The 19794-nt window shown below is 41.5% G+C and overlaps 4 protein-coding genes across 5 annotated transcripts; 1 reads left to right on the top strand and 3 right to left on the bottom strand.

Moving 5' to 3' along the window:
- Window positions 1-68: 68 nt before the first annotated feature.
- Window positions 69-6718, bottom strand: LOC146524581 (myb-related transcription factor, partner of profilin-like). Its single transcript, XM_085173554.1, has 3 exons — window positions 2660-6718; window positions 2485-2555; window positions 69-2285 (listed from the first exon to the last, which is right to left on the bottom strand). Exons 1-3 carry the CDS (start codon window positions 2853-2855, stop codon window positions 2229-2231), a joined length of 324 nt encoding a protein of 107 aa, XP_085029680.1. The 5' UTR covers window positions 2856-6718; the 3' UTR covers window positions 69-2228.
- aldob (aldolase b, fructose-bisphosphate) lies at window positions 6691-9637 on the top strand. Its single transcript, XM_085173502.1, has 9 exons — window positions 6691-6843; window positions 7501-7613; window positions 7707-7918; window positions 8009-8063; window positions 8169-8329; window positions 8413-8496; window positions 8584-8758; window positions 8857-9056; window positions 9349-9637. Exons 2-9 carry the CDS (start codon window positions 7502-7504, stop codon window positions 9442-9444), a joined length of 1095 nt encoding a protein of 364 aa, XP_085029628.1. The 5' UTR covers window positions 6691-6843; window position 7501; the 3' UTR covers window positions 9445-9637.
- Window positions 9638-9715: 78 nt separating this feature from the next.
- On the bottom strand, window positions 9716-13350 carry LOC146524579 (uncharacterized). Of its 2 annotated transcripts, none has more exons than XM_085173536.1 (7): window positions 13170-13350; window positions 11714-11875; window positions 11492-11602; window positions 11031-11087; window positions 10791-10922; window positions 10584-10697; window positions 9716-10406 (listed from the first exon to the last, which is right to left on the bottom strand). In XM_085173536.1, exons 1-7 carry the CDS (start codon window positions 13185-13187, stop codon window positions 10356-10358), a joined length of 645 nt encoding a protein of 214 aa, XP_085029662.1. In that variant the 5' UTR covers window positions 13188-13350; the 3' UTR covers window positions 9716-10355. The 2 variants fall into 2 exon arrangements, with proteins under 2 accessions (XP_085029662.1, XP_085029667.1); XM_085173541.1 differs by lacking the exon at window positions 13170-13350 and adding an exon at window positions 12033-13158.
- A 420-nt stretch (window positions 13351-13770) lies between these two features.
- On the bottom strand, window positions 13771-19788 carry tmco6 (transmembrane and coiled-coil domains 6). Its single transcript, XM_085173476.1, has 13 exons — window positions 19255-19788; window positions 17716-17822; window positions 16985-17097; window positions 16699-16882; window positions 16494-16598; window positions 16240-16331; window positions 15988-16104; window positions 15777-15891; window positions 15280-15460; window positions 14827-14921; window positions 14499-14666; window positions 14286-14420; window positions 13771-14197 (listed from the first exon to the last, which is right to left on the bottom strand). The coding sequence occupies exons 1-13, from the start codon at window positions 19343-19345 to the stop codon at window positions 14174-14176; spliced, it is 1527 nt and encodes a 508-aa protein (XP_085029602.1). The 5' UTR covers window positions 19346-19788; the 3' UTR covers window positions 13771-14173.
- Window positions 19789-19794: the final 6 nt, after the last annotated feature.

The raw sequence follows: 19794 nt of genomic DNA, 5'->3' as shown, positions 1-19794 counted from the left end.
AATTCTTTTCTCTCTTCCACTTATTAGGAGCTGGTGGGCATATGTGTGGTGTTCTTGGGTTTCCCTTTTTCGGCACAGGTAGGTGGGGTGGTGCTTTGCGGGATCCCGGCACACCTGTGGCACATCAGATGTCATCAGAAGGAGCATTTAAAGAGCTGTGTGATGGATGTCTGGTGTTAGAATATTGTCACTTCCACAAATGGTAAGTGATGTTTTGCAGAACGATTATCTAGATCACAGGCGTTGAACTCCAGGCCTCGCGGACAGGTGTCCTGCAGGTTTTAGATGTGTCCTTGATCCAAAACAGCTGATTTAAATGGTTACATTACTTCCTTAACATGTCTTGAAGTTCTACAGAGGGCTGGTAATGAACTCATCATTTGATTCAGGTGTGTTGACCCAGGGTGAGATCTAAAACCTGCAGAACACGGGCCCTCGAGGCCTGGAGCTCGACACCCCTGCTCTAGATTAACGCTGCTTGAGCTTTATGTTCAGGCTTCGTCTCCCTGCCTGTTTTTCCCCTGCACTAGCTTGTTCCGCCGCCTGCTTGCATGCCTGGGCCGTATCCCTAAAGAATCTTTGTGCAAAAAGTGGCTCCTAGCGGCCAAATTCTAAGAAAATTCTCAGAGTCATGACGTTTTCTTAGAATTTCCCCTAAAAGTGACACGACAATCCCAGTTAATATAAAAGCTATTCCTCAAGATTCCTAGCGCTTAAAAGGGCTCCTAAGGCGAGATCTGCTAAGAGCAGGGAAGAGGACTTTTAGTGGCTTAGGAGTTCCCCTAAGCAGCTGCACAAAATGGCAAACAGAAGAGGCAGGAGAGATGTCCTGCAAACACTGGATGACAGGGAATTATTGAGACGCTACAGATTGGATCGTGCAGGAATCATGTTTGTGGTGGATCTCCTTAGAGATGCAATTACTTCACCAACTCGACGCCACAACGCTATTACACCGGAGACTAAAGTAATCACAACCCTGAGGTATTTGGCAACTGGGAAAATGCAACAATGCAGCAGTGATGACTTGGGTCTGTCCCAATCCTCTGTCAGCAGAGTCATCACCCAAACACTGACAGCTTTGTCACAACCTAATATTGTGACACAATTTGTTTCATTCCCGCTGGATGCCCGCACTTTACACACACATAAAAGGGCATTTATGGACATTGCAGGATTCCCTGGCGTTGTGGGTATAATTGATGGAACACATGTGAGAATAATTGCGCCATCAGAGGATGAGGCTGTCTTTGTTAACAGGAGGAATTTCCACAGCATCAATGTGCAAATAGTGTTCAATGCGGCCTGTAAGATTTTGGACATTGTGGCTAAATGGCCAGGCTCCACATATGATGCGCGAATGCTCTCCGAGAGTGGCATCAGACAGCTTTTTGAGAGACGCTATGTGCCAGCTAATTGCCACTTGTTAGGGGACAGTGGCTACCCATGCAAACCATGGCTCCTTACACCTTACCTCCAGCCACGCCAAGGGCCCCAACTAAACTACAACAGGTAAGCCAAACAATACAAAAATCATGGAAATGAAATGCAAGCAATATGTTAGAGCATCCAAGTAGTGCAATATTTCCATCAAATAATTAAAGGTCTCTGTATTCTATTGTAGGGCCCACAAGACAACAAGAGCGGTGGTGGAGCGTGGCATAGGCCAGCTTAAGAGGCGCTTTCATGTTCTCCGTGGAGAGGTGTGGCTGAGGCCTGAAAAAGTCATCATAGCCTGTGCAATATTACACAATATTTGCAAGGTTAGACAGATTGCAGAACCTCTGGAGGATGGCGATGAGGATGAAGACAACGATGAGGATGGTGGTGAAGAAGATATTTACATTCCACAGGGGAACCTAGCCCAGAGTGGACTGCCTTAAAGGGCAGACTTCACAAATTTACATTTTAGGCAAGCTGTAGCCCCATGTCTTTTGAGAACTTGTGATGGTATTAAGAACTACCACAGTTTTACTGCACATCACCTGCAATTGTTAAATGCAAGACACAGAAGACAATCTGTAAATGGTTTATTTTTTAGGCGTTCAATTTTAAGGCGGTAGTACTCCTCCTGAAGGGAAAGGACTTTTTTTTTTTTTTTTTGTTGTTCAAACACATCAATTGTGAGTTGCAATCTGCTCTCCTGCAGGGATGCTGACGGAGCAGGTGCTGCGGATGGGAATGGTGTTTGATCCGCCGGGCTATCCTGAGTAGCAGCTGCAGATGGTTCAGGCGGCAATCTCATCGGCAAACTTGATGGGCCCGGTTCTTGTGATGGCTCCATGCTACAGAAATACATAGGCCTAGTTTAATTATTGTTTTGATTAAATTAATTTAATACAATGAGCATGGATAACACATGAAATGGCTTCTGCAATGAATAAACACTGTAGATATGAATAACCCCGTGTCCTACCTTTGCTGCACTTCAAGGGCCTGCATCATTGATGTGTCAATGCCTGTTGGCAGCCCGGTGACACTGACCTCAGAGTGTCCCAGGACTTGAAAGACAGTGTCGGCCACCTGGGACAGCCGCTTTGCAGGCGGTCCACCCCCTAGAAAGAAACAGTCAATGAACACAGTACTTAGGCATGTAAATTAACTTTGCCAGCAGGAGCAAGTTGCCAGATTATGTGGTAGGCTATAATATTTTGCTCACCTGTGAGTGAGGATTCCCGCTTGTGTGCTGCAATCTCATCTTTTGCCTTGGACTGCAGCACATACCACCTTTTCTCACAATCGTCGCCTGTCCGCACCACCAGTGGAAAAGAGGCATTGATTGTTTGGGATATTGTGTCCCAGGCGCGCCTCTTGCCTTGGCTAGTGACAGTTGGGCCAAATTTTCCTCGTAACATACCTTTATGTTCGTTCACCAACTGGGCCAGCAACAAACCTTGCTCCTCAGTCCAGTTTGCGAGTCCTTTTTTTTCTCCATTTTCTGTGTTTGTAGGATATTTGTTAACAAGCCTTTATAAATAGACCAGCCAGCAATCACAGACATTGATAAAAGCTGAGCCGTGTTACCCTCATTAAGACCACACTGGACTTGTAACGTTGTGATTTCTACTTCATTAAGGACAGCCCCTTGAGATAGGCCATCTTGTTTTCAATGGGGTCCATATGGGAGTGAAAGTACAAAATATGCCAGCTAGGATATTAATATGAGCAAATAAGACACGAATCATTATTTGAACAGGGTGTAATGAGTTTAAGTTTTCACATATTTTAGATTCTAATGTTAGGCTATAACCCCTACAGCTTACTATTCATTTTCCAGATATTTTCTTGAATGTGAAATATTATTTACAATTACAGTCAGCATAAGATTAGAGTGTATAATTATGTTTATTGATTTGAGGGTACATCCTTTGCTCATTATCACCAAAAGCTCATTTCCATCAAACTTGTAGGATCAACCAATCACGGCTTTTGAAATGATGACTCATACCTAGCAACGGGGTCAACCACACCTCCTCACTAAGATAGGATTTTCCATCCATTCCTTGCTCAGAGTTCACTGAAAATGTTCTGGAATCACTTCTAAGCTAAAACTCCTGGCAAGGAATTTTTAGGTTAAGTTAGGAGCTCTCTGAGAGGATTCTCAGAATCTTTAGGGATACGGGCCCTGTTCTTTTGGAGTTTGTCTGACGGAGATTTACCTCGCCTCTGACTGTGATCACCGCCCGCGTCTGTATTTTCTGTGTATCAAGTCACTCCAGTACGCCACCCATCCTCCTGCGTGCCTCGGCTCTGTTTCATTCCCTCTCCGTCCTCGCACGTTTACCCGATCACTGTAAATAGCCCCTTCCCTTGTAAATATCCCCTATAACTGTAAATAAAACAGCATTCAGCGCAACCCCTGAGCCTGTGTGTGTTTTTGCTACTGAGTCCACCCGTTAGAGTCACCCAACACCACTATCTCACCCTATACCTGGCAACCTCTTCTGCCACACCAAGCATCTGCATGTCCTCCTTCACTACATCCATTAATCCTCTCTATAGTCTCCCCTCTTATCATTCTGCCTGGCAACTCCATATTAAGCATCTTTTGTCCAATAAGATGCACATGTCCCAACTGCTCAATCTTGACTGTCCCTTTCTCCCTCTGATACACTCGTTTCTAATGTTGGTCCTCCTGGTGACTCCCAAAGGGAATTGTAAGATCTTCAGCTTGGCCTCCTTTATTTTTGTTAGTGCCTTCAACTTCAAACCATACAGCATAGCAGGCCTCATCTTGTAAATCTGCAATCTCTCCTTCACCACACTTGTAGACTATCTGATACTCTACAGTCAAAAATTATAAAATAAAACGTCATACATGTTGCACGATTGCCCGTAAGCCAATCACTATTAACTGATTTGATCTGATTAAAATCCATTCGAAATGTTTAATTTCACGAGCAAATTTAATAGCAGCAAGAATGAAAGGGAACATTTACGAGATAGTGATGAGCTTGCCATGATGTATGGTTTGGAGATGATGGACCTGACAGAAAAGACAGGAGGCTGAGCTGGAGAGTTGAAAATTAGTTGAAGATGTTCAGATTTTTAATGAGATGGAGGAAAAAACAAAGCATGGATGGAGAAATTAAAGCGAGGGCTCAGGTTGCGCAGTTTCGAGACGAATGTAGAGAGGCATGGCTGGTGGATGGTTTGGACATGCAGAGAAGAGGGATAGTGGACATACTGGACAAAGGATGTTGAAGATGGAGTTGTCAGGGAGGAGGGAAAGAAGAAGACCATGGAGAACATTCATGGCTGTAAGGAGAAGGTTGGTGTCATAGAAGGGATGGTGTGAGACAAACTTACTACAAAAGGTAGGGGAAGGTGTTTAATTATTTCTTTTTGTAACAATGCTTCTTGGAAATAAATCTTATACTCTTGGAAAGTTTAATTCCCTTCAAAGGGTCATGAATCTGTAAGGAAAACAAATTTGTGGGTTGAGCAGCAGAGCTGACTATGTGGGCTGCGCACATTTGTTGCAAGACAACCGATGCGGTTGTGTTGGTCACAGAATAAGCCATTTGGCATTGGCAAAGAAGACTGGGCAAGTTTTTCATGGGTGCAACCCTCACAATGGAAGAAAATTGTACAACCTTGGTGCTCAATATCTCGAAAACCAGATTGAGTGCTTGGGGTCTGCAGCAACCTCTGACCTGATGACCTAAGATCCCAGGAAGCAGCTCAAACTAAAATGTTCAAACAAATTCTTCAATTTACTGGCAACAAATGAAGAGAAGCCAAAAAGGGAGTGTTAGTTGGTGCTAGTTAAAAGTCTTAGTGCAACATTTTTAACAGTCTGGGAAAGATCAATGGATGATTTGCTAAAACAAGTAAAAAGCTAAAATAAAAATAAAAATAATCCAAATAAGAAGAGATAAAAGCCTTTGACACCAGCAGTCTGAGTTTTGAAATACTCCTTAAATTAGGAAAACAGCCCCGAACCGGCTGTTTGGAATGATTGCTCAAGAGACACTGAACAGACAAAAAAGACACCCAGATTTCTGAGGCTTGACTGAACAAAAAGAGCCTAAGACATGCTGAATAATTTCTGCAATCAAATGGTTATTAATACATAACTCATGCATTAATGTACAAGTTCCCAAATGTTATAACACACATTGAGACTGCTCTGTGTCTTTCTAAAGCAGAATTGATACTGGAGTCATTACCAAGCAGTCAAAGGGTAACAAACAAAGGGTAATTTCTCCTGTCCAATATTTTTCATTAATGTTATGCCGCTGTTGAGATAAGCAGTGTTATCTATAATAAATAGGCATGTATGTGATGATCCTGTGCATAATAGGTAAAACTGGATTCGTGAACAAAGAATGATCTCGATCAGAGATATCAAAGGGCAAATTGCTCATGGTGCAGAGTCCGGATTGTGTAAAAACTGGCTCGTAGTTAATCCTGAGTTTAAAATCCATTCCAGCCATGAGTTCAAATACTGCTATCTGATGAGGTCACCTATTGCCTGGTGGTCACAAGAAACTCCCCCAACACAAAAGCTTTTTGGAACACTTTCAGCAGCTGATAAGGAAACTGTCTATCCATGACGTGATTATCACGCACTGTGACGCACTTGGCACATGTACGTGACTTTTAATGAAAGAAACTGAATATTACTTGTTTCCAAACCTCAAACTAAAACACGATGAGATAAATCGAGCAGAATTAAAAGAAAAGGGGCGTGGAGGTGCACCAGTGGTCCCTGTGTGTAATAATATAAAAACTCTCCACAATATAAGATGTGGCTTTTATGACACACACACACACACACCTCTCTCTTCAGACATAAACGTGCAGAAATGTAGAAATTCGACACAAGAAAAGAACTGAAGAGTTCATCGAATGCTTTTGCGACTCACATTTTCACCAGGAAATACAAAAACAAACCTGAAATGCAACATTGAAGCCAGCGGCTCGCATTACATTCCAGCATCTGTCAGTGTGCAGCTCTGTGAGCAGAGACAGAGGGGCCCCTCTCTTGATCATGTGATGAGTGCATGCCGGTGCGTGCATACATGCAGACCTCGATTTTTATTACACACATTGCTCCCCTGTTGTTTTCCACTTACCCGATAAGAACATAGTGCATTGGTAGCAAAGTCGTCATAAAAAATGACCGTCCCCGTGTGGGCCTAAACGGGCCAATTGCAGTTTTCCGGGTTACACACGCCCCGCCACATCACGAGCACCTCCTCCTCCGTGGAGCCGGACAGCCTTTAAATGCCCCCTTTCAGCCACTTTTCGGGTTGTGTGTCAGTGTCGTTGCTGCTTTGGGTCTGTTTAGGCTTATCTGCCACGTCGGTTGTCGTCGCTGTTTAACAAAACTGTCAAGTAAGACTAGTTGTTTTGTTTTACTCTTGCACACTTGCGATATTGCAGATTGTCATATGTTGCAGACTAGAATTTTTGGTTGGATTAGTAAACCTATGCGGGTTTACTGATTGAAGTAGCAGGTTTTAATGTGTTATAATTTGTGTGTGCACACGGTACACGGTTCATTTAGGAAGTTCACTTTCCTTAGCAGCATACATTAGAGGCTATTTTACTTTGAAAGGCTTGGCAAACATAAACCTGTTTTCTGCAGATGGCCGTCAGAGCGCATGCTTGGGTTTGCGCAAATATTTGAAAAGCGCCTAAGTTCAGCCTGTCTTTTACAATCGCTTACTTTATTCTTTGCAAGCGATGTTCTTGATTATTGGCTACGACATGGGCCTGTTTAATGCATTATTTGCAGCACTGCAAAAACTTCTAGACCAAAACTTCGGGTGAACTTTGAACACATGTTGCACAATGAAAGGGAGCAGCTATGTTTTGTAGGCCAAAGTTCAACCCTTCAAGCCACATTTTAACCTTGGATGTGGTGCAGGAGAACAGAGTGTTGTTGGATTTTGTGTCAGATGGAAAACAAGATTAAATCTTCCTCATACCACTAATGGTTGAAGACTTTCCGAACACCTGCCAAATAACCTGTATTGTTATTTCTCTTAGGATGACTCATCCGTTCCCATCCCTTTCTCCGGAGCAGAAGAGGGAGCTCTCTGACATTGCTCAGAGGATCGTGGCTCCAGGAAAGGGAATCCTGGCTGCAGATGAATCAACAGGTGAGCCATCATTTTACTTAATACTCCATGCTGAGAGGTAAATGCTGTGCATGCAGGTGAAATTATTTTCTTAAAATGTGTTTGTCTTTAAAGGCACCATGGCGAAGCGGCTCCAGAAAATCAACGTGGAGAACACCGAGGAGAACCGCCGCAGCTTCCGTGACATCCTCTTCTCCTCTGATGCCTCCTTCTCAAACTGTGTGGGCGGCATCATCTTCTTCCACGAGACACTCTACCAGAAGTCAGACAGTGGCAAGCTGTTCCCCCAGCTCGTCAAGGAAAAGGGCATTGTTGTTGGCATCAAGGTGAGGAGCAAGCAGTGGTCGGACCCTTTGAATCTCAGAGATAAAGATTTTTTTAGAATTTGCTGACTTATTTGCATTTTCTTGCTTTAGGTGGACAAAGGCACAGCTGGTCTGATGGGAACAGATGGAGAGACCACCACACAAGGTAATACAGTTTCAACCCCTTGTACATTTCTCTGCAAATCTCATCACAATGATGCAGAATAAGCCTTTCAAAGACGGGGTTGCTAATGTTCTTTGGCTTCTCTAGGTCTTGATGGCCTCTCGGAGCGCTGTGCCCAGTACAAAAAGGACGGCTGCGACTTTGCCAAGTGGAGGTGTGTGCTCAAGATCTCAGATGGCTGCCCATCAGCTCTTGCCATTGCAGAGAACGCCAATGTCCTCGCCAGATATGCCAGTATCTGCCAACAGGTGCGTGTATAGCAAATTGCTCTACAAAAAAGGCTGACAAATTGGGTAAATTCTAGTCATTCATTTGAACTTGTATTCACCAGAATGGCCTTGTGCCCATTGTGGAGCCAGAGATCCTGCCTGATGGAGACCATGACCTTCAGCGTTGCCAGTACGCCACAGAAAAGGTAAGCAAGACCACCAGCACCAAAGGATATTCCCAGTACATAAGATGGGAAGGATGTCTAGTAATAAATCTGCCGGGTCATCTTTAGGTCCTGGCTGCTGTGTACAAGGCTCTGTCTGACCACCATGTGTACCTGGAGGGCACTCTGCTGAAGCCCAACATGGTCACTGCTGGACACTCCTGCACTAAGAAGTTCACCCCTCAGGAAGTTGCCATGGCTACAGTGACTGCTCTGAGGCGGACCGTGCCTGCCTCAGTGCCTGGTAAGTGGCATGAGGACAGCTTTTACATTACAGTTAAGGAAAGTACATAGCAGTTCATTTGATTATGAGTATGACGCTCTTTTTCTGTTTCTTTAAAGGCATCTGCTTCCTGTCCGGAGGGCAGAGTGAAGAGGAGGCCTCCGTCAACCTGAACGCCATCAATCAGGTGCCCCTGCACCGTCCCTGGAAGCTGACCTTCTCTTACGGTCGTGCACTTCAGGCTTCCGCTCTTGCTGCCTGGAAGGGCAAAGCTGAAAACAAGGCAGCCACACAGCAAACTTTCATCACCAGAGCCAAGGTGAATGAGTAGTACTGATCCTCGGTAGACACTATTAACGATTCGGTGTTATCAATTTGCTGAGGACTGTTTACTGAACTGGCTGTCAAATAATGCTTATTTTGCATTGCCCAACTTTACACTGTCTAGTAAATGATTGTTGTTGGTTTTTTCCCCGTTCTATTTAGTCTTACGCTAATGTGACACAAGTAACTTGGCTGATCATTAACTTTCCAATTTGACTTTGTCCTGTCCTGTCTTTTTTTTTTTTTTTTTTTTTTTTTTTTTTCCTCCCCTCTGCTCTTCCCCTCAGATCAATGGCCTGGCTTCCAAAGGAGAGTACAAGCCCACTGGTGCAGCTGCCCAGGCCTCCACACAGTCTCTGTACACTGCCAGCTATGTATATTAAATACTGTGACACTAAACCAAGAAAAACAAATCAAGAATTGCACATGGACCAAATATAACTACAAGAAAATCTCCTGCTGGGTGCCCATCCTCCCTGCACTACCAACACCAGGGGGAGACTTCTGTCAAAATGTTCAACTACTGTTTGTCTACTTAATGAAATCTCCCGAAATAAAAGACCAAAATGTTTTTGATATCAGTGTCTTCATGAGTTGTATCCACCACTGATGGAGTAAATTCCTTGCACATATATATTAGAAAAACTACTCCTGTTTCTTAATACATAAAGTTTAATGTGCTACTAGAAAAAACACTGGGGCACCTGAGATGTTGATTGGGGATAAAATCAAAGGTTTAAACATTTAGTGCAGAATACAAAGCAAAGTTTAGTGATAGTCAAAGACAAATAAGACACTGTTAACAATGCAGATACAATTAGATGGAAAATTTTGGACATCTCTGAAAAGATGACACACAATAGATTTTCTACATGGCTTCCAAATGACTAAAGGTCCGATGAGGAAGTAAATGTTCAGATATTAACAATAAAAAAGGAATTTCTAACAAGTATGTTTTAAAAAAATCAAAACTTTTATGGTTGGACTGAATTTTGACACTTGTCACAAACAAATGTTGCGTAGCCCAGATGTTGTCCAACATATAGTGTATGACATCTGGCCGAGGTCAACACATTCAGTCGATGAGAAGAGATTTGCAGACGTGCAGCAGGGAAACACAAGGGTTGCCAGACATATTAGTCGTTATTGCCTTCCTGAAAAAGTTCTTCTAAGATAGTTTTTCCTCACAGAGATGACATAAATGATTTTAGTTTAAGAACAAGTGTCACAAGAGACCAACAAGTGTGTTTTAGTAAGGTCATGTAATGTTTAATAATACTTTAAAAAGATGTCCTCAGTCCGATGGCGTTTCAGTCCTCGGTGGTGGAATTTGCTGGACGATGACCTGAAAAAACAAAACAAAACATGAAAGTGGAAGAAAAATAAAATGATGAGTGACCAAAGCTATTGAAAACTGTCCTTCAGCAGATATCCCTGGGATAAATCGGACTCTGTGGCATGTTTCTTTGAAGTAGACAGAAGGCTTGTATGTCAATAATGATAAAATAAAATATGCTGTTACCTGAGTGCGTGTGGATTTCAGTGCGAAACTTGCGACAGTGGTTAGAAAAATGAGAATCACTAACACGCAAATAGTGGAGGTCAGTAAAATGGCTTCAATACTTTGCAGCAGCATCTACAGTGACAGAAAGCGAGAGTTATTGATATGCTGTGAAAACATGCATGTCATACAATCATAATCAAAAAATAGATATGTACTGTAACTCACCACACTTGCATTGTTCAAATGAAATTGCCAAAAAAAAAAGTAGGGATAATGGATGAGCTGGATTATCCTGTGTCTGAAAGAGATTACGATTCCAAGGATGGAAACCACATACAGGGCCAAGCACACAGTCACCTGGGAAAGATAAGTTAATCAAAATTAATTAGGCCACTGAATTAGGAAGGACTGTAGGAGTATAAACAGGGCTGACAATCACAAATAGGAAATAAAACCATGACGTACCATCTTCTTGGACGGATGCAACTCAGTGTAGACTGACAGGATTCCACAGGTAAGAAACTAGTGAGCAAATAATCACAACAAATGATGCTGTTTGACCTTAACCCACAGTAGATTTAGTAATATGGGTGATATTTTCACAGTGTGAAGCTGTGTGAGTCTGTCTTCATACAATACATCTTTTGTAGGAAACTATGAATACTTGCTGATGTTTATTTGTCATTGGAAGGATCTAGTTAACACGTAGCATTGCAATTGTACCAGATGCATTTTGGTATTATGACTGTGTGTCATGCTTGTGCTGTTAACCTAACAAACTGATGGTTGTAGCCTCGTATTTATAGCACAGGCAGTACTTTGAACGTTTCTGAACAATAACTGCACTGAAGATATGACCAGTCAGGTTCAATCATTTTTAGCTGTCAGCATGTCAGTGCTAGCCAGTAAAATGCTACAGTAAGTACCAGAGCTCCCTGCCAAAAGGGAATGTAGAGTTGAGCAGAGATTTCGAACTCTTCACTGGAGAACTGAAATCCCATTAACAACTCAGCACAGCCAAACATCAGAATGACAATCTGGAAAGGGGAAGAGGAAGAATGGATGAGAGTGTCTACAGCTGCATCAACTTATAGCTTTCCTCGTGTATAAATCTGCTTATTTAAGATTTTTCTTATCTGATGTGTTACCCCAAGACTTCTGGGCTCCTTTCGGACAAAGCGATGCAGAGGTTTGCTGGACATCGGCACATTGCTGCTAGTCCCCTGATCCCCATTTCTTTCTGTTGTCCCTTCCTCTCTAGTCGTTGTCTGAGTTCCCTCCATTTTCAGGAAACTACACACAGTGCTTGGCTGTGGGTCAAAAAGAACAAGACTTAATTGAACTGGATGCTTAGTCTCCCCACAGCAGCACAGATTGTTGGGGGCAGAATATCTGTGGAGTAGCAGAAAACATTTAAAAGCCAGATGAATGCAAGATTTTTCAAAAGTCTTAGAAAACGTGACTCACCCCGTCTTAGATTTTCATGCAGAAAAAGCAGAGTGAAAGATAGCAGGAAGGGAATGTTGTGAGTGGAAAGAGGAAGTGTGGCAATTTGAGACTTCTTTTTTTATTAAGTGGCGGAGCTAAAGACTTTGTTTGGAAGTTACAGGCTGAGGCTGTTCCACAGTAGTGAGTAAAAGTTAAAATGAAATCCCCATTATCTCTGTGCACACTTACTGTATTATAAGTAGATCTGCATTATTGGCAGAGTTAGTGAAACTACCGACGATCTGTATGTATTATTTTTGTGCAAAGCTAATTGAACCTCGTGCGTGTGACATTGCCTCTAAACAGAAAAATTAGTTACAGTTAAAGTGAGTTTCAGCGGGTAAGGGCTCAGCGTGGGGAAAAGAATCACAGCTCACAATAATTTCTATTAAGACTTCCAGAAGATTTTCTTAATGTACAAGTTGTGATCAGCTGATCTTCTGCTCTTTGTGGTTCTGTACACCTGAATTCAACCAGATGTAAGCAGATGTTTCACGAGTTGTCTTGTGTGATTTCTATTCTCTACACTGACAGCTTACTGTTTATACTAACTTTATACTAGACGGACGGTAACGGACAGACTAAAGGTGGTTACGCCCTCTTGTAACAGAGAGGATGTATGTCAGCCCGTTCTCACGCGTGACGATTTGTCAAGTCCCGAGGCGTTCCTGACCTAACCTTATCCCGAACCTTAACCACCACTTTAAAGAAGTTAGTGTTTTCCAAAGCGATTGAAGTAAAATAAACGTACATGTGTAGATTCATTCCAAACTGTTCTCATGTTTCCTAATTTTTCCGATGTCGTAATCTAGGGAAGTGTTTGGTGTTTGGGAGTGAGAACGTGTTGTGTGTTTTCTATCAAAACACGGCAGAACAACGTGTCCTTCTAACTCATCTAAACAAGGCATTCTGTAAAGGGTACAACAAATATAGCAGTCTTTCATGAAACAACAACTGTAATCTCCACATTTCCATTTTATTCCTCAAAATAGTATTTAAACTTTTTACATCCTCAAAACAACATTATCTAACTTGATCTCCAAATTTTGATTTTATTCTCAATTTCAACAATATATATTTTGTATTAATTTGGCCCCAATGGTCCTTCTTACTCACCTCGTCTTGGATTTTCATGCAGCAAAAGCAGCGTGAAAGATAACGGGAAGGGATTATTGTGGGTAGAAATAGACAGTTTTTTTTTTCATTAAGGGGAGGAGCCAAAGACTTTGATTGGATGTTACATGCTGAAACTGTTCCAGTGTGGTCAGTGAAATCTCCATGAGGTCTGTGCACACTGACTGTGTTATAAGTATAAGCAGGTGTACATAAAAAAAACAACTTTACCTACAGAAATATTAAAGTCTTTAAGTGAGGCCTTTAAAAAAAAATTATTTACATTACGGAATTCAGATTGCATTAATGTTGTCTCTTTTTTTATCATTATTGAAATTACTTTCTAATTGGGCATATTTATCATCTCTACAAATTTCAGCTTTAAACAGAAGTTTGAAGCAATCACAACGATCAACTTCTGATTATTTTTTTTAACGTACATACATATAGCAGTGCCACCACTTTGGGTCGGTCTGTGCTGCCCTCACTAATCATCAGCATCACATGTAAAAGTCCCAAGATTTTTTGTGATTAAATGCAACTCAATGTTTCTTAATAAAAATCAAACCAAACAGCAAATACTCCAAAAAAAGCAGCAGTCATATTTGTTGTAAGGAAGAGTTTAATTATGTCATAATTATTTAATTGTTGCACAGGCATGATGACAGGGTCTTGTTGATAAAGACATATTATGTTTCTAATGTTATATGTTCCACCTTCAGTGTGCAGAAACAAACACACCTTCAGTATCTTAACGTCTTGAAATATGTCAAGCCATATCTGAATATAAATATAGTTTTATGCAAAAGTACTTCATCAGTACAAGTATTATAAAAATATTTAATATTTGCAGAGATTAAAATTCCATGAGTAAAAACATACAAGACAGCAGTTTTATCACTAATTACTTCAAATACACAAACAAGTTTGATATCTATCATATCAAAATGTAAACATGTTGTTATCCTCAGTTGGGCCCTCCTAACACAACAAGTCTTCTTGTTGATTCAAGGATTCGGCATATTGTCCACCTGCAAGACAGCAGCTCACATCAGACATTTTTAACTAAAAACTACAAAAAAAAATTAAACAGAGACAATAAGGCTGCATAACAATTACTGTTATATGCTGTTGGTAGGACAACAAGTGCTTCTCCAGGAGGTACGTCGACCTTTGTCTCATCTCTGCTGCACCATTGTACTGAAGGACCTCCAACAGTGAAAGCCCACCTTGCCTGACAAACTCCTCTGCCACCTGAAGAAGAATAATACCACATCATGCCACAGCTTAGCAATCATTACAGAGTTTAGTTTCACTAATTACCACACTTACCACTGGACTGCTGACAGTCATCATGAACAGGATGTCCAGGCTCTGAATCACCATTTCCTGATCAGCCATTTTAAGCGTGGCACAGAGTGCAGACAGTAAACCAAGCTGCATAAGCTGCACACAGAACTCCTTTTTCTTGTGGGCAATATTAGCCAGAATCCTGAGAATCTGAGTGTAACAAGCAAGAAAAACAAAAAACAACAAAAACACAAAATCAAAAAACACCTTTTTCATCTAAAAGGATGCAAGAGAAAACTGCAAGATTTCTTATTATATTCCACAATGACTTAATAGTACAAGAAGCAGTTATATCAAATATAGTACTAACCATAGTATTAATGCCTTGAGAAAATGGGAGAAGTTGGATCAATCCTGGGACCAAGTTTAGAGTCAAGAGGGTGGAGCAGAATTCAGTGGAGTGAGCTGAGATGGAGAGAGGTAGAAAACACAATGAGGCACTACAGAAAACCCTGATAATTATGATGCATCAAATCTCAGATGTGCACAGAAGGAAAGTCCATCAGTTCATATAATTTATTTTTCACAATCCGATAGCCTAACAACAAATCTCATGCACAAGGCAGCCACAAGCATTTTATTCAGTATTTGAACAGATTGAATAGTTACACCAAAAAAATACAATGTTTTCGTGCACAAATCTACACTGAACTGCAGCAAAGCAGGAAAAATATATTGCAAAACGGTTCTATTAGTAATGATGAGGTGTACTTCTGTATGGCTGCAGTTCCATTCAGAGATGACTAAAACAAGAGAGCCATACCTGTGAGGTTGTTGAGGACCCAGACGGTCTCTCTGGCCAAGGCTGGCAGGGTGTGCAGGTAGGCTTGAACAAGTGCACACAGAGAAGCTGGCAGATGAGCATCAGTCAGTTGAGTATTCAGGTCTTCCTCCAGGCAGGAGGACAAGAGGTTTCCCACACACCTTAACAGAGGCCAGATGAGCTGAAGAAGACACATTAAAAGCTTCTGTGATCCAAGTCAGATTAAAAACTAAAGTTGTTATTTTTACTTTGTTCTGAAGCTTAGGCAAATGTGCGATGTTGCTGTATTGTTTTAGTTCCTAGATTCTTCAATTGACTTTTAATAAAAATTAAGTCCTTTTACTTTCTTTGGAGGCAGCTTAGCATGAAATGAACTAATCTACATTAATAATTCAATGATAATTATCAAATTTGTTTGCTTAAAAGTAAAAAAAAAAAAAAAAAAGTCTTAACAAGTTTTAAAAGTAAATAGTGGATTTGATCATTCACTTCCATACCAGCTCAATCCCATCTTCCTTGTTTCCCTCGGTGACAGCACCACCTAGTGACACTAACAAGGAGCTGCACTGTGACAGGGCACCCTGAGCCAGCAGCTCTTTGTTATCATCTGTGCTAATAAAAAGGCACAAAACACATTCAGTAATTACCTACAATAGCAAATCAGCAAAAAAACAAAAAAAGTTTTGGACACTTTCCTAAACTTCTCACCTGCATATGAGGTAATGGAGACACCATGCACACTCTATGGCAGGAGCCAGGCCGAACTGTGGGTCGGGGGTAAGGACGGATAACAGGTGTGAAGGCAAGGTAGACTTCAGGACTATCCTACAGACACAGAGGAAGACAAAAAAAAAAAACACAACAGGGTTAAATGTGAACAAAACATTACTCTGACATTTTCTGCGAGATGAGGAACGCAGAGGCTGAAGACGTGAAGAAGTGCATTATTGATATATTTACGGGATTATCTTCTCAGGTGCGTCTCTGGCCTGGAGAAGCTGAGAGAGGGTGAACGCCGCAGCTTCCACTACTGCAAGGTTGTGTCGTTGGTTCTGGACAAATACACAGTAACATGTTACAAAGACGTGTAGCAGTCACACTCCTGTCTCTCTATGAATCGGATGTTTGAGTAGATTTGGATTCAACTGCAACAATTCTATGAATCGCCAGTACAGTAAGGATATTAGTGTAGACAGTGAGCCTTCATAGTTTACCTCTATACAGCTGGCCAGAGCGGGAATGATTCCCTGAGCCAGGAGCTTCTCTCTTACCACATCGCTGTCTGGACACATGTTACCAAGTGTGTAGAGACACAGCTCCTGTGTACATATAATTTTCCGCACAATAAGGAAATCAAAAATCTTCTGCATTATTAGGTCATACTATATCACAAACTGCCTGCACTGCATGGTGACTTACTGTAAACTTAGTGCTTGGGCCAGACAGGTAAGTGAGCAGGTAAGGGGTAGCAGGCAGACAGGCTGGAGCCACATTAGTGTGGGAAGAGTGAGAGAGCTCGTGAAGACACCGAACGGCCTGCAGGCGGCACTGAGCATTAGAGCCAGTGAGGAGGCCGACCAGCAGATGCATACTGTTCTCGTGCCTGAAAGAAAACACAGTTTCACACACGAAGATGAGGAAGTGACTTAAAAGTGACAGCGTAATTTAGTCTCTTCCAATATGGCAACAGAAGCCACTCCCATACTTGATAAAGGTGAGCTGTGCAGATGGGTCGCGCAGAACTTTACTCAAGGCCTTCAGGTGTGCCTCCTTCTCTGTCCCGCTGTGTTGAAGTTTGTTGAGCAGACTAACAACGTCCTGAGGAAAAATGAGACTCGCAGGCTGAGTTCAGATCTTTCATTTTACTGAACATACCAAAAAATTATCTAAGACAGGCATGTCAAAATCAGTTTACGTCGTGGGTCACATACGGCCCAGTTTGGCTCGAGTAGTAAAAACACTCCATTCTGTCAGTGTTAATATATTTAGCTACACTTTAAATCCCTGAGAAAACTTACAATGAGACAAAGAAGAAACATTTCAACAGTATGTCTCAATTTTTCAGCAAAATAAAATTACAGAAAGGTTCCAGTAGCTCTTTTTCCAGACTGTCCTGTACTTATAAAACAAAGTTTTTGTTAATTCACAGAAAATATTCTTTTTTTCCCACCAAAATTTCATAAGATGTCAAAAAAACATTAACTTTTCTGTCATTTAATTATTTATCTATTAGTTAATTCCTTTAGTTTAGCGTGAATGGCCACGTGGGAGGTCTTTATCAGCAGTAAAAGATGTAAAACTTCTGAAAACATAGCCTATAAGTTGATTCCCTCCTTTACACCTTCCAGCCTTCAAGTGGGCCAGATTGGAGAATTCTGGCACCTGGGAAAGTCTTGTGTTTGACACCCCTGATCCAACACAATATCTGATACTTACATGTCCTCCTGGGGCTGTGTCCATGCTAACGTCCGGCTGCTCCTCATCTTCATTTAGCAGTAGTCGCTTGCTCACCAGCTGCCTGTCTCTGCGTGCCTGTCTCAGTGCTAAAGCATTCAGGGAGAGACATGTCACAACACTTTAACCTTCAGGGATCATACGTGATCATACTTGAGTGTTTAGTGTACATATGCTGTACAAAACATGCGTTCTTTTGAGATAAAGCCACCATGGGGAGGCCATGCCTGTGGGGAAATAAAGAAGCTGAAGGAATTTCCAAGTAAAGATGATGCTAACATATCCATTTAGGTTTTGAATCATTTTAAGCCAGTGTATGTCACCAACACTGCTCTATTTTATATTAAGACCTGTACATGGGAACATCTCAATTTTGAATAAAACACTGAATTTCGATTAGGACCGAAAACCCATATCTGCACAGGAGCTGTTTTTGCTGTTTATGTGTTGTAACAAAAACCTGGAGATGAAGATGTAACAGCTAACTAACAGTTCCTCAAGGGTATTATAAAGAGCTGTATCTTTGTAATACAGTTTAAAAAAAAAAAAAAAGTTACATGTGCACATTACATAAACCTATTTCACACTTTTTTATGCACATTTGTTCAACTGCTTGGTAAATACAAGTATCTAATCAGACAATCACATAGCAACAACTGAGTTCATTTAGACATGTAGACAGGGTCAAGATGGCCTGCTAAAGTTTAAACTGAGCATCAAAATGGGGAAGAATAGTGATTTAAATGCCTCTGAATGTGGAATGGCTGTTTGTGCCAAATTGGCTGGCCTGTGTATTCCATAAATGGATGATTTGCTGGAATTTTCAACACAACCATCTCTAGAGTTTACAGAGAACGGTCTAAGAGGAAAAATGTATTAGTGAAGCCAGATGTCAGAGGAGAGTGGCTGACTCGTTTGAGCTGATGGGAAGGCCACAATAGCTCAAATAACCGCCCATGACAACCAAGGTATGCAAAAGAGCATCTATGAACGCCAACACGAAGTAGATGGCCTACAGCAATAGACAGCTGAGGCTACAATACCAATACCAGTATTAATAGAACAATACCAGCACTTTATTGAATCTGTGCCATGATGAATTAAGACAATTCTGAAAACACAAGGGGGTTCAGCTTGGCTCTAGCAACGTGTACCTAATAGTGTCAGGTTAGTAGATGCTGGAGAAGTTTTTGAGACTGGTTGTGGGTTCGTGTGGTATAGTTAGGTGACCTGTTTATTATCCAACCGGTGATTTTTACCAGTTAAGAAGAAAGTGGTTTAAAATAAAGTAAATTATTATAAATAACGTGAAATGAACTTTACATAGTGTTAATGGAAGATATTAATAAAATAATGGTTACGTTGAAGCTACAGTTCCAGCTAGTTTCTGTGGAAACTAAACATAGTCACAGAGCTAAAGGAAAAATGAGCTCATTACTGAATAAACAGGGTTTTAGTTAAAGACCAGGGTTAACCTACAGTATGTTTGGGAAACTGAGCCTCGGTATTTAGCAGACACACCTTTCTCGTTCTCTCGCCTCTTCAGCCTGAGCTCCTCCAAGCTGCCGCCTTGTTGTCCGGCTTTGTGACGAACTTTGTTCAACCTCCACATTTGGCGGCCAGTAACGACTGCAACTGTAAAACTTCACTGACAGTTACTCATCGTATGGTTAGTGTGTAGCTATGGTAGTGGGGCAGTCTTCTTCGTTCTTCTTCAACAGTGGTAAATCAAACGTCTTGTCGATGCATTAGCGCCACCCTCCGGAGTGGTGTGGAACAGTCGTTTTCTCGGTTTCCTTAAAAAAAAGACTTGACACCCTCATACGCAACGTTACACGATTCAGCGGAAAGGCAGTTTTAGGCATCGTCTCTCTTAATAATCTTAATTTGTCTCACCGAGATCCCTGACACGTACAAACATATAGAGTGTCCCCTACAGCACAGCACAATCTCCAGAGCTCATCGAGTCAAGCATTTTCCCTTAATTTGTAAGAAGTTCAGTGTTTGTGTGCTCAAAGAACAGGATTTACCAGATGTAAGACTTGGGACGGGTACAGTTGA

Source organism: Neolamprologus multifasciatus, chromosome 2 (assembly GCF_963576455.1).
Source record: "Neolamprologus multifasciatus chromosome 2, fNeoMul1.2, whole genome shotgun sequence".
Lineage (NCBI taxonomy): Eukaryota > Metazoa > Chordata > Actinopteri > Cichliformes > Cichlidae > Neolamprologus > Neolamprologus multifasciatus.
This window is presented reverse-complemented; position numbering and strand designations above follow the sequence as displayed.